Below are 15,097 nucleotides of genomic sequence, written 5' to 3'. Positions count from 1 at the left end.
AAGAAAAGACAATTTTGATCTGCATAGTATCGAAATGACCAATTTTGGTGGTTCAGTTTCATACATGATGGCTCATGTTATTTGGTTTTCCATTTTCCTTTTTGGAATTTAAGAATGACTATATGCTAAATACTATATTATGAATTCAAATTTCTAAACAGTATTATAAAAATGTCAGTATCCTTCTTCACTTTTCCATTATTTTCTCTTTTTTGCTTCTTTTTTATTATTTATTTTTATCAAAAAGGCAGATGATTTGTAGAAAGAAAGAGATACAGAGAGGCCTTCCATCTGCTGGTTCACTCCCCAAGTGACTGCAACAGCCGGAATTGAACTGGTCCAAAGACAGCAATCAGGAGCTTCCTCTGCGTCTTCCACATGGGTGACAGATCCCAAGGCTTGGGGCCATCCTCCACTGGTTTCCCAGGCAACAATCAGGGAACTGCATGGGAAGTGGAGCAACACATAAGCGATTTTGGTGTGTGCAAGGTGAGAATTTAGCCGCTGAGCCAACGGGACAGACCCTGAATATTTTACTTTTTTAAAGATTTATTTTGTTTATTTGAAATGCCGAGTTACACAGGATGAGATGGAGAGACAGAAGAGAAGAGAGAAGTCTTATCTTACTCAGTATCCACATGGCTACAATGAATAGGGCTGGGCCAGACCAAAAGCAAAATCCTGGAGCTTCTTCTGAATCTCTCATGTCAGTGTAGGAGCTGAAGCAAGCAGGCCAGCTTCTGCCCCTTTCCCAGGCACACTAACAAGGGCTGGATCAGAAGTGGAGCAGTGCAGACTCAAACCAGCACCCAGTTGCAGGGAATATAGGCCAGCACAATGCCATTCCAGAATGATCAATTTTCTAATATTTTTGTGGAAAGGTCCTTAGTATCTTATGCATTGCATGCCTGTGTTTTTTCTGTTTTGTTTTTACTGCTTAAATGCATACTTGAAAGTAAACAAAAGTCTTAATTCTTACGTAGTTAAATTGGTCAAGATTTTCCTTTAAAATTTCTATTAAAGATAATCCCTACAAAAGCTTTCTCAATTCCACAAGTACCTGAATATTTTTTTTTCTCAGTTTTGATTTGGTATTTGTTTCTTTGTGTTGCAAAAATAGCATTTATCTCATGTGGAGTTTGAGACTGTGCAGATGGTATTGATGGTCCCAAATTAATTGTGTAACCCATCATTACTCTTGCTACTTTAAAATTGCTTTTTTTAGACGTTAAGCTGAATCGCTGCTCTATTTATGGCACTTTGAATCCTCTGTTCTCCTTGAGCCTATCTGTTATAGTATTGATCTAAACTATTTTAACTATTGTGATGTTACACTGAATATCCACTGAGAATCATCCCATTTTTAAAAAAGACTTATTTATTTTTATTGGAAAGCCAGATAAGCAGACAGGAGGAAAGATGGAGAGGAAGATCTTCCATCTGATGATTCATTTCCTAAGTGATTGCAATGACTGGAGCTGAGTGGATCAGAAACCAGGAGCCAAGAGCTTTGTCAGGGTATCCAACACAGGTGCAGGGTCCCAAGGCTTTGGGCCATCCTCAACTGCTTTCCCAGGCCACAAGCAGGGAGCTGGATGGGAAGCAGGGCTGCTGGAATTAGAACCAGTGCCCATATAGTATCCTGGCGTGTTCTAGGCAAGGATTTTAGCTACTATGTTATTGCATTGGGCCCAAATTATTCCATTCTTTACTCTCATTTTTAAATACACTGGCAAGTTTATGTTGCACAAAAAATCTTAGATTCAGATTGGCATTTTAAAATTTCGTGTTGTTATTTTTATTGAGCTCAGTTTCTCAAATTTGTAGAATGCTTGAGGCAACTTTGGTGTCTTTGTGCTATTGATTTTTTAAAGATTTATTTTTTTATTGGAAAGGCGGATATACAGAGAGGAGAGACAGAGAGGAAGACCTTCCGTCCGATGATTCACTCCCCAAGTGAGCGCAACGGCCGATACTATGCCGATCCGAAGCCAGGAGCCTCTTCCGGGTCTCCCACGCGGGTGCAGGTTCCCAAAGCTTTGGGCCGTCCTCGACTGCTTTCCCGGGCCACAGGCACGGAGCTGGAAGGGAAGCGGGGCTGCCGGGATTAGAACCGGTGCCCATATGGGATCCCTGGCGTGCCAGGTGAGGACCTTAACCACTTGCGCCACCGCGCTGGGCCCTGATTTTTTAAATATACAGAAGTATTACTACTCACTTAGTCCCACCTTTTTTTCATCTTCACACTTAACATGCAGTACTTTCTGATCTTGATTTGAAGGAAAGCAAATATTAACATTTTGGATGGCAACTTTCGGGTTGACTCTCTGGTTTTCATTTACAGCATCTCATTTGAGATGATGTTTGCTCCCCGTTTTTGCAAATCCTCCTCTTTCTCTTGTCTAATTGCATAGGCTAGTAACTCCAGAACGTATTATTCAATGGTGGAAGTTTGTCTCCTGATTTTGTTTTGGTTTCCCTGATCTTCACTAGAAACACTTCATATATTTAATAAACAATAAAATTCTGCCAGAGTATTTTAAAAAGTTCACGAAGGAAATGAAACGATACAATTATTTTCGTGCAAACAATGTTTCAAATCCATGGAGAGGTTTTTCTGCATGATACACATCTTGCTTGCATGAACGTTTTACACTGGAATTTTTAAGTTCCGCTTCTGGGCTTTGCTGTTGTGCTTCAGATAATGCCATCAATCTTGGAACTTCCCTCCATGTGTTTAAAAAAAAAATACATGTTTTTCACCCATTGCTTAGGAAAAAAAAAAAAAAATGTTGCAGCTCAGGGCAGGGCATTGGCCATGTCAGCTACCAAGGCCCAGAGTTCCTTCAGGAACAAGGCTTGCTAGAGTTGTTTCAGAGGAGCTTGGGGAGGAGTCGGGCCACCCCTCCCCCTGCCCTACTCTGGTGCCACCCGCAGAGTTGAAATGTGAGCCCGGGTGACCGAAGCCGCCAGAGCAGCCGCCTCCCGCGTGCCCCAGCGCCGTGGGGAGAGACAAAGAGACCTCGGTTCCCATCGCAGCCCGCACCCCGCACGCCCGGCGGAGGACTGCACGCGCCACCCGCCGCGCGCCCAGCCCGGCTCCCACCCAAGGCTCCAGAGGCGATGGCCAGGCTCCCGCTGCCCTCCGCTGTCGGGAGCGCAGTTCCCTCGGTCTGAACGCCAGATCCTCCCTGTCTGCCTAATTCAGAGCTCTCCCTGCGCTCCCAAACGTGAGCTGAGGCCACCGGCTTGGATGGACACTTCGCGGCTGCCCGGGCGTCCTGGGGTCTTGCTTCCCAAGTTAGCGCTGCTCTTGGTCTGTGCAGGTCAGTGCCAAAGGGCGACGGGAGAGGGGTAGGGAGTTGCGGTGCGCGTGGGATGAACTGGGACGGGACCGTTTTGGCAGGGCTAGGACTATGTAGTCCCGGGAAGGTGACCACCGAGACCCAGGATCTTAGCCCTCTCCAGCAACTTTGGTTTTGCTCTTTTTATTTTTACAAGTTTTCTTTCCTTTCCTTTCCTTTCCTTTTTTTCCTTTCCTTTCCTTTCCTTTCCTTTCCTTTCCTTTCCTTTCCTTTCCTTTCCTTTCCTTTCCTTTCCTTTCCTTTCCTTTCCTTTCCTTTCCTTTCTTTCTTTTTTTTCCTTTTCTCTTCCTTTCTCTTCTTTTCTTTTTCTCTTGGCGAAGTAATTGAAAGCAACAGTCTCACAATTACAGGATTTTCTCTCAAGATAGCGGAATGCACCCGCTGCAGAGAAATGCGTTGGGTTGAGGGAGGTGTCTGAAGAATGAGGGGAAAGTATTTCGTGTGAACGTACCTGAAGTTTGAGGTTTTACTAAACTTTAAGAAGAAACTCATCTGTGTGTTCCATCTCACTTTATGCTCCCATGACCTCTTCCACCTCTGTCTCTCTCTATTTATTTATTTTAAACAATTTTTTGTATATCCTCAACATTCCCCTTTTAGAAATGAAAAAAAAAAGTCCGATACCTTTATTTTTATTCTTTAGAATAGCGAGTTTGATAGGTAGGATATCTGGATGTGTTAGATGAGTTTTTTGACAGGTGTGAGTTGATGCAGCCTAATCTGTGTTCCCGGATTTGCGTATGCACTTACTTAGAGCTGAAGGACGTCTCAGACGAAGCAAACCAAACCAAACGGGATACTCTGTGATTGATACAGAGCCCTGGATATTCTAACACTGGCTATTCATATATAAAGTTAATTGTATCTGTCCATGTTCACGAAACAGTTACAGGTTAAAAGCAAAGTTCTTTGTAAAGTGTTTACATGACTAATTTCCTGTGACAGGAATCATAGGCTTATCTATGATCGTACCAAGCTCAATGGATGCCTAGCACTACAATTTACCTTTACGTATTCAGAAAATACCGCACCTGAAGTGGATTGTTCTGCCATCCCGACACCTGCACGTGGAAAGAACTCGATTTTTCCATTGATCCTGTTCACGGGACTTATCACTTCCACAGAAAATTTCAATCTCAATTGAAATAGAAATTGGTGCTTGGCTAAAAGTTGTTGTAAAAATACTTCGGGATATGAAAATTCTCATTCTGATACAAAAGCTTGTGGAAGCAGAAACTCACTCTCACACTGTGAAGAGGTTCCACCCTCTAGTGTTTTAATAACAGCGATTTATTTTGCATACAGCTATGTAAGATTTTCATATTTGGAGGGACTGAGAACTGATTGAATCAATATTTTATATGTAAAAAAAAAGCGCTCTTTATTTTTTCATGTGGAACAGTGGTTGTTTCCACATCCTCTGTTTATCAAAAGAAAAAAGCAAGCAAAAAGAAAGTGAAACTCCAGTACCCTAATCACTGTCATCATCCTCTCCATTGAACTACACTCCCTCCTGTCCTTCTGTCTGTAATTTCCTCTGCTGCACTGAAATCCATTCTGTACTTGTGACCATCCCTTCATTAGTCCTAGGTGTACAGTCCTCCAGTCCCCCTGGACAAGTAGAGCATAAACCTGGCTAGCAGGATTGGTGGGTTAGAGTTTTTCTCCATTTCCTTTCTCTTGAAACTTTCTTTACAAAGTAAGGACAAACCAACACGGGGTTGGCTTACTTGTCTTTGATGAGAAGTATTCAGCTAATAAGTTCTTGTAGAATCCTTTTCGTGCTTAGCGTTTGTGCTTCCCTAACATTTACTGAGAGATGTATGTTGAATGATAACTAGAGGAAGTCATCTTTGAGTCTTCTCTAAATACAGAAGGTGCTGCTATAAATCATCATATAAAGGTTGTGCCATGAGAGCTACAATCATTGCGTACTATATGTGTTCAGAGGAAGAAACCTTATTGCTGGTTTAGAAATATGAGATGAGTAAAACTCCTGGTTCCTAAAAAGAGATCGTGAAATATTTGCTCTGGGAGATTCTGTTGGAGAGGACTTGAAAGAACCACACTGATGAAGGATAGAGAAGTGGAGTAAAATACAGTAGGATATTATGTGAGCAAAGGCAAAACCATGAGATGAGGACATGCAAATAGGAATAACTCTGTTAGGGTGGAACTAAGAGATACAGCTGGAAGTGAAAGATGGAGAAGGATGCCAGGATACAACAGAAACCAAAGTAGTTCAGGACCTTGTCCAACAAGTTGTTCACGGAACATAAACTAAGTTGAAGCCCTGTCTGTAGTCAGAGCTATTGTCCCTAATGCATTCAACTCATGTTCCATTTGATTAAGTAAATAAGAGCAAGACTGCTAGACACAAAGCATTGTGTTTGACTGTGGAGTCACTTTTGGAAAGAAACCCAAGCAAGTGTTTATGTTATGGTCCAACCCCCACTGCACGCTACAAAGACAGGATTTGGTCAAGGTTTGACCTTCCGGGCCTCAACCAGAGACTTCTGTCTCCTGCCTTTCCTTCCTGCCTTACCCTTAGCTGTAGCTTGTAAGAGCTGTTTCTCCGCAAGTGTTTGTGTCAGATATCTCTTACGCTGTCCTCCGCATTCCCTAAGATGCGAGGCTGGTGAGAATGAACGCAGAAACTAAACAACCATTGAGGAAAGTTGGAGATGGCTGATTTTCAGGGATATGGACTTGATAATAAAAGTTGTCCTTCTGAGGGCACTTGGGAAGCTCCATTCTTTCACAAGTGAGAAAATCCTTCTGAAAGATGCAAATGTTGTTCTTCCTAGAACTTATCTGAAATCAGCCAGAGAAAGTAGTGCAACAAAAATAATCTTTGAGGTATTACGCACAGTACAGTTTGGAAAAGTTATAACTGTCAATGTGGTTTGCTGTACAATTAAATCTGGCCTTTTTGCTGGTTTAATTCTGAAATGTAGACAAGCAAGACTACCGGAAAATGTTATGGTATTTCTACTTACCACAGGTGTAATCCAGTTTCTTGGCTTCAAATGTTTGGGCGTGGCTAGCTGTGCTGATGGCTCAGCATATGCTGATAACTCCATGTCTTTGTTGTAGTAGCAGCAGTAAACGTATTCAAAGAGAATACTTCAAAAAGTTCGTGGAAAAGTGTAGTTGAACTATAACTTGTAAGCAATTTTAAATCCACTAACTTTTCTTCATAAGTGCTTCTTGTGAGCTTTTGAAGTATGCTCACATACATGAATTTCATGTTTTCTGCATCTTTATAAACTTACCTTTGTATTCCTTTTTCCATGAACTTTGTGGACTCTTCTCATATTCTTGGAGTTTAACACAATGTCACCCCCTTGGACGTCACCTGAAAGGCATTCATAAAGTTTCTTACTTATTCATTGTCCTAATGTGCCAGAGTAATGGGGACATTAGCTCTCCCATGATCTGAAAGACCTTAGAGCTGGAAGTAAAATTGAATTGGTTTAACTCAAGAAAACTGAGTTATATAAATATCTGAAAAACTAAAAAATAAGAACATTAGAAATTGACTGAGAAAACTATCAAATAGGTGGATTTAAATATGAAAAGCTGTGCAAAGACCATCGTCAATGTATTAGCTGCTTTCTTAGTCTACATCACTTGAATCTGTCTTCAAAATCGGGGAGTGATTTAAGCAGAGGTCTTAATTTGTTGCAACAGAGTTGTTTTTCTTCTCATTTCTTTTTACTATAATCCAGTGGGAAACCTCAACGGCTGTGTTTGTCAACCTCTGAGGTAGAAATAAAGTTGGAATATATAAATGATTTCATTTGTTCCACAAAGGCGTTTATTATTGATGAAGGCGGAGGAGTTTTCTGCCTTTTGATCATATACATTTGTAATGAATCATCTTGACAAGGAGATGATTTAAAAGCAAACTGTATTTTCTCCTTTAGGTAAATCAGTTGCATGGATATATAGACCTAAGCATAATACTTTGTATTTTGGCGTTATAACTTTGATAGGAAAGCACAAGTTTTATATAATTCATAAAATAATTGCTGTTGCCTTCAGGAGTTCAAAAAGGAATGGCTTATTTTGTGATTTTTGAACACACTCATGCAACTTGAAAGATCATATTATACTAAATTATTTTCTAATAATATATCTGAAACTCATAAGTCCAATAGTTTTCACCATGTTATAACACAGTGATAACCTTAACTGGAATATTTTTTAAAATTTTTAATATTTTTGATATAATTTTCTTGCTTAAATTTATATAGAAAAAAAGTAGTAATTTGTTCCTTTTTTTTAACTCCAACATATCCTTTTAATTAGAAAATACTCTCTCCCTTTGTGTAATGCTATTTATACTTTAGTGATTCTGCAGTCCAGCATTAAACTCTTACTTATTCTCAGTTAATTACCTATCAGGACTTCTTTCAGTCTAACTGGACTGTCCGAATGCAGGCTCTCTTTTATTATTTTATGCCTTCATACTGTCAAAGAAAATATACTTTATTTTAAAATTATCACTGTTTAATATCATCAGTGTTGAGAACCTATTCTGTTAATTGAGACCAATTGAAGATATAATATCTAAGGTCAGAAGGCTTTTGTCATTTAAAAATGATAAGGTTATTTTGATTAATTAGTTAAATCATTCATCCATTCCTCCCTACAATGTATCATTCAACAATGATGAGTGCCAATTGTGTCACTTTCCATCCTTCTTGGTGCAGGAAACTTAAAGAGTATCTTGTCTTACTCAGCTTAGAGTTTAGTGGGCAAGGAAAACTAGTTTCAGCTATGAGAAATATTGAAGAATTCTGATATGCAATTGAGGATTTAAGTGCACTACAATGTGGGCAGTGACTGATTGAATAATTGTTTCTGAAGCTATGATTTCCAAGGTGTAACCCCTTGCTTTGTTTAGATTCAGGGTAGACTTGAGGGGCATTGTTCCAGAGGAAGGAGACACACAAGCACATGCACACACCCACACAGAAAGGAAGAGGGAGAATCCACCTGTTGGTTTACTCCTCCAAATGGTTGCAATAGCTGGAGCTCATCCAAGCTGAAGACAAGATTCAGGAGTTTCATCTGGGTGTCCGGTGTAGGTGACAGGGAACAAAGCCCTTGGGCCACTTTCCACAGCTTTCCCAGCAGAGAGCTGGATGGAATTGTATCAGCTGCCACTCCAAATGATGTCCCTTAGGGATGTCAATTTTGGAAGTGGCAGCTTCACTCACCGCACCACAACAGCAAGCCCAGCTTTACTACTCCAATTTTTATGTTGTAGGTGATTGTCTGGCTCAGTGTGGCAAAGACTGCAGATCTTACTGTTGTGATGGGACCACACCCTACTGTTGCTCCTATTATGCCTACATTGGAAATATTCTCTCGTGAGTATCGTGGAATTTGACAAGATTGACACTCTGTACTTTGTCCAGTTATGTTTTTGGGGAGTACTAAGTTAAAATACTAGGTGGGTTGTATTTTAAAATTGGTCACTGGCATAAAATTGTTAGAAATACTGAAACACTCATCTATAGTTTGACAAAACGCACAAATTAATACAACAAAGTAAATTGTATTAAGGGAAGGGAGTTGGAAAAACCCGTATTGCTTCATTTTATGTATAATAATAATTTTTTGGTAGGCATTATATTACCAGTTTTTAAGTCTGGCGTCAGCATGTTTTTGTCTGTTTTACTGAAGGTTTTGTAAGTTAATACTTGTTGTATAATTATGACCAGTTTATTTAGACACTCATGTATAAATTCAACTGACATCTTTCCCTTAGATGCCAGAGAAAAAAAGAAGTTATGAATAAAAGCAGCTGAGACATGGAATGTCAGTTTTCTACACAGTGTATATAAAACAACCTCAGAAAAAAAAGTTCAGAGCAAAAGAAAGGCTATACATGAATAATGTAAAATAATAAATAACCAGCAGCACACACATACACACAATATATACACTCAGACTATGTTGAATGTTTCTTATTAAAAAATAAGAACCTGTTTCAGAGCTGCCTCTGGGCAAGGGAATGGAGCGGCAGGACCTGCCTTCCAGGCTGTATTTCTGGAATGCATGCACTTGTTCCAGAGAGGAACATACAAGTGAGGACTAAGATTAGGAGCCTATGAACTTCCTCAGCGGAAATCCCCCTGGCTTTGGAATGGCGCAGCCATGGAGCCTCTATCTTCTTCTGTGAGCTTTGTCCAAGGAGTGTTCAAGAATGATGCTCCTTAACCTGGACCATGTGAAAGCTCCACTGGAAGCAGGAAATACTGAGTCCTACATTCCCAGCTGTCTTAGGGATATGCCCATTGACATAGTTTATAATGCATCTTTTTTTTTTTCTTTTTTTGAGAATACAAAACACAGCACCATGTAAACTGCTAAAGCGAGCTTTGGAGCTGAGACTAGAGAGCGTGTGTCTGAATATAACTGAATTGAAATCATTTTGGGGGGATACTCAGGAAGAATATCTCCAGGATATATTGGCCTGCAATAAAAATGATGAATGTAATTTAAGCATTCAATACAAATGCAAACAAACTCGAAATAAAATGTTTTCCTTTTGTCTTCACGGATGATTTAGTGGAAAAAGATGAAGCCAACTTTTCTGCTTTAGAAAACTGTCGGAATTATGTTTACAGTTTATCATGTAACAATATTTCAAATTATTCAAAATGCATTACTTTAAAAAACATATTTATGTATTTATTGCATTTGAGATAGAGAGCGAGCCAGAGAGCACAAAACACACACAGAGGCAGAGGATGGGGGAGAGAGAGAGAAGACAGAGAGACGTTCAGTACCCCAAATGCCGTCAATGGACACTCCTGGCCCAGACAAAGGTCAGGTTAACCAAATCCACATAGTCCATGGAAATACCAACAACCTTCCTCCCTGAGCCATTACCTTCTGCCTCTCAGAGTACGCATTAGCAGGAAGCTGTTGTCAGGAGCCACGCTGGATTAGAATCCCAGTACTCAGATGCAAAGTCGGTGTACTAAACGGTGTCACAACCCCTGTGACAGAAGCTGACTCCAAAATACGTTATTAAAACATTCATATTTTCTTTTTGAGTGGTCTCCATATAACAGGTGCTGCTGTTCCTGGCGCATGTGTGTGTGGGCTAGGGAACATGGAATCAGAAGCATCTTAGGCTTTCAGGCCCTCTGGCTCCCCGTTCACTGCTCTGTCCACTAAGTATGGCCTGAGTGTGTCATACTCCTCTTTCTCACCTCACACCAACTCCACTCTAGTAAACATGTATGCAACACAGATTAATCAGAATAGCTAAAAATTCTTACATTACAGGTATGCCTTATCTGGTTTGCATATATAGTTAAAATCATGGAAGTTCTAGGACATGATCTAGAACTTTGCAGCGTTTGGTTAAGGGAAAGAATCTGTGGAGTCATCCACTTATCTGTGTTATTAGAATCATTTGTGTGTTCTATTTAAGAAAACGTGTTATGGAAAGGAAAATAAACACAGATGGCATGATACTGCAGATATTTAAAACTGAATTTACTGTTCAAAATAGAAACCATTCAGTAGATCCCTCACTAAACAATTCTTAGTACTTTAAAGTGTTTCCCTCTGCTTGAAGTAGGGTACATTTTCAGGATTTCCAGTTATTGTTTAATAATTGAACAGAGTTCTTAACCCCACCCAAAGTTTTGGTTTGTTTTTCAAGTGGGGACAGGGAGGGCAGAGATGTGCAGTAGGTAGGAAAAAAGACATCAGTTCCAAGAATGCTTACAAAGCTCTGTTACACACGTATTTTCAAAAATTGCTCTATTCGAATCCCAAAACGATTGCTTTCTCTCTTTCAAGCTTCCATGCACGCTCTTAATAAAACATCTTAATCATCTTAAAAACTAAATGTATGTTTGATTATACAAAAATATATTAAGGAAGCAAGCAATAAATGCAATGTAATATTTTGTACCACACATCATTTTAGAATTTGTATTATATTTTGTTTTCAAAATGAAAATGTTAACAATTTAAAATGTACTAAAAAGAGTAGCACATGTAATTTGAACCATTCTAGCCTATTAATTGTAAGGTTTGGTTCACAGGAAATCACCTCTTTCCCCCGAGATAAGGTCTCCACTCCCACACCCACCCCAACTGTTCACTAAAATAATCAGATCTGAGTATCAAGGCTGACAAGCCCTTAATTCTGTTTACTCCAGTTGCCTTTGCTGGTGTGCAAATTCATCCTTAAAAAAAAATCGCAGGAGCTAAAAACAAAGAATCACAAGAACTGACTTTCATTTTATCTTTTAGTTGAAGTCTTATTTAAAATATTTTTTATTCTAAATATGAATCATTCTGGCAAGTAACTTCAGATTCCTTTCCCTACTTTTTTTTTTTTTTGTATTTCAGGTAAGTTTTTCAAAGTGTACTTGTCACATGAAAAAAATGTGGAAAATTAAACTTGAAAATGGCATGTCTACTTTAGCAATTACGGTAACAAATACTGACATCAGTGGAGTCATAGTGGTACCTTCTGGAATTTATGCACAGTTTTACAGTGATCAGCACATATCACTTGATCAACCACTGATAAATGCAAAATGAATGTGTGAGCAGGGTGACACTGGAATCCAGGCCCGGGTAGTAACCCTGACTTCAAACATCCCAAAATCTACTTAAAAAAAAAAGAGTGTGCACATTATAGTTCTGATTCCTTGAGCTAACCTAGGAAGCACCCTCAGAAGGCCAGAAAGAAAGAGAAATAATAAAAGAAATAATAAAAGCTCTTGTGTGTGTGTGTGTGTGTGTATCTGTGTGTGAGAGTGCAAAAGAGAGAGAGGGAGATAGAGATTGAGTCTGTGTGTGAATTACAACAAGATGTTTAGGGCGAGTCTCAGGGACGTGAATTTAACTTACAGTTAACCTACAGTATAACTTACAGAGTGCATATCTACTCAATACACAACGAAGAAAGGGAAACAAGCTCTTGTACATAGACAATGATATACAAAAGAAAATGGTCAGTTTCTGAAAACCCTGGTTGTGTAATATAGCGCAAAAGAGAAGGTTAAATACTAAATATATGTAGAGAAAAGTAGGTCAGACAAAAGATAAGTCTTTGCTAACAAGTATTTTTTGCTCAATGCCTAACAAAACTAAAATGAAATAATTTAATACTTTTCTGGTAAAACAAGATTTCATGTTTTATACAGAAAGACACACATTATTGGACACCACTAACAGAATATGCAATGATGAGAAGACTCCATATTAAGATTATTTTGGTATTTTCCATAGATGAAAGATTTGAAATGCAAGCTGTTATTTAATTTGGAACAATGCTTATGTGATATTATAACTATTCCTTCTTTTAAGAGATTTTTGACCCTGAAGGCAACTACTTGACAATTAGAAGTCTTAATGTGTTCAAAACTGAGAATTTGAGTCAATTTGAGAAATAAACAATTTGCCACTAGGTTGATTCTGAAACATTTCATTCAACATATTTTCTCTATGAAAGACACAATGTTTTGTGATAAGTAAGAAGAAAATGCCTGGTTTTTTGGTGTTGGTGAAGTTGAATTAGCATGTGGCATAGATGGTATTCTTTAGAATTGGTAGAATTCAAAGAACTAGAGGGTGTAGTTGGGTGACTCTTGTCACCAGCTAAGCACAGGACTTCATGAAAATGATGCTATTCTGCCAGGTAAGAGAAAGTAACCATACCATGTTTAACAAACACCGAAGTGTGCCTAGTTTAGATGTAGATCCAAATGACAAAATATATAATCTAATTTCGTACTTTGAAACTAGATTTTTCCTCTTGGCCATTTGCTAAAATCTTGATTGGCCTTAAGGATTTATCATAGCACCATATGGCCACAGAGAAACCACCTGGGGAAAAAAATTAAAGAGGAAGAACTAATAATAGTAGTGGGATTAAATTTCTTTCTTTCTCAATGAAATGTGAAATATGTATTACTCCAAGTTTTGCCAAGACAGCTAACAAATATGATTTTGATTTTGGAGTCATGCTATGCATAAAAGCAAAACTGAGTTAAAAGATAAAGGTTTCGTGTTCCCAGATGACATTTGAGACTTTCTGATCATTAAGGAGCTGAAGGTTATGAATGAAGCACATGGAGTTATTCCAGTACCCATAGAAAAATAACACTTACAAAGGCCTTTTGTATAGGTAAAACTATTTAAGGTGATTAAGCTAAAAGAATATTAGTAGTACTTATTCCTTTTTAAAGTTTCTTTCTTCAGTCCTTATTTATTTGAAAGACAGAGTGACAGGTGGAAAGAGAGAGATTAAGGAGAAAGAGCAAGAGAGGAGGGCTGCTGGTTCACTCTATCCACTGGTTCACTCCCCATATGCCTGCAACATCCAGGGCTGGATCATGCCAAAGCCAGCAGCCTGGAAGTCCATTTGTGTCCGCTGTGTTGGTGGCAGGAACCCAAATACTTGAGCCATTGCCTGCCACTTCCAGAATGGGCATCATCAGAAAGCTTGCTGGGACACAGAGCTGAGACTCAAAACCAGATACTTCTATATGACATGTGGTATCCCAAGTGTGGGATTAGCCCACTATGCCACAGTGGGCAACCTTGTACAAAGCTAACAAATACAAACATGCAAAACTGAGCAAATAAGATATTATAGGAGTTTTAATTTTTGGATTGATTCACTTATCATTTATTTGAAAGGCAGAGGGACATAAAGAAAGAGGGGCACAAAGAGAGGCAGGCAGTGGCTTCACACCTTCTGGTCCATTCTGCACGTGGCCACAACACCCTGGCTGGATCCTGTGGAAGGCCAGAGAACGAAATTCACTTCAGGCCTGCCATGACATGGAGTGACCCAGAGGGATCACCTGCAGTTTCCAGGCTCTTCATTAGTAGGAAACTGGGATTGGGGGCGGGGCTAGATCTCCACTCCAGACCCTCTGGTATGGAATGTGAACTGCTTGATCTACACCACATCCTGCAGGATACAGTCATGCTCACACCTGCCTCAGTGTGCCTGGGGGACATGCACCTGTAAGCAAATAGCTGCACTTGCTCTGTGAAAACACAAGAACACAGTGCATGTCAGGGAAGGAGTTTTGACTTCAGGGTACTCATAATGATTGCTGAAGAACAATGTTCTAGAATCAACCTCCCAGGGCAAAGCAATCAATGAAATCTGTCTCTCCGAATTTGAAAATTTAGCAGGAGTGGGTTTTGATGTGGTGGTTAAGATGCTGCCCCCACAGCCCCTATGGGAGTACCCGGAGTCAAGTGTTGGCTTTGCACCCAGTTCCAGTTTCCTGCTGATGCACACGCTGGGGAGCAGCAGATGATGGCTCAAGACCTGGGGTGATGCCACACATGTGGGAGACTGGGGTTGAGTTCCCAGTTTCTGGTTTTGGCCTTCCACAACTGGCACTGTTGTGGAGTGAATCAGCAGGTGGAAGATCTGTCTCTCTCACTGCCTTTCAAACAAAATAAAGATATTTTTTGAAACTTTATTTATTTTTATTGGAAAATCAGATATACAGAGTGGAGGAGAGACGGAGGAAGATCTTCCATCCATTGATTCACTCCCCAAGCAGCCACAATGGCCAGTGCTGAGCCGATCCAAAGCCAGGAGCAGGAGCTTCTGGGTTTTCTGCACGCAGTGCAGGGTCCTGCTTTGGGCTGTCCTTGACTGCCTTTCCAGGCCACAATCAGGGAGCTGAATGGGTAGTGGTGTCGCCGGGATTAGA

At 39.8% G+C, this 15,097-nt stretch overlaps 1 protein-coding gene across 1 annotated transcript in view; it reads left to right on the top strand.

Annotated features, from left to right (window-relative positions):
- The first annotated feature begins 3,253 nt into the window (after positions 1-3,253).
- CYYR1 (cysteine and tyrosine rich 1) overlaps positions 3,254-15,097 on the top strand; it is a 104,056-nt gene continuing 92,212 nt past the window's right edge. The window contains exons 1-2 of the mRNA XM_040980866.1: positions 3,254-3,326; positions 8,644-8,746. Of these exons, the coding sequence (XP_040836800.1) occupies positions 3,254-3,326; positions 8,644-8,746 (176 nt within the window). The remainder of the gene's footprint in view (positions 3,327-8,643; positions 8,747-15,097) is intronic.

This window comes from Ochotona curzoniae, unplaced genomic scaffold (assembly GCF_017591425.1).
Source record: "Ochotona curzoniae isolate NIBS_2020 unplaced genomic scaffold, NIBS_Ocur_1.0 contig_3498, whole genome shotgun sequence".
Lineage (NCBI taxonomy): Eukaryota > Metazoa > Chordata > Mammalia > Lagomorpha > Ochotonidae > Ochotona > Ochotona curzoniae.
Note: the sequence above shows the minus strand (reverse complement) of the source record. Positions and strands in the feature narration are given on the sequence as shown.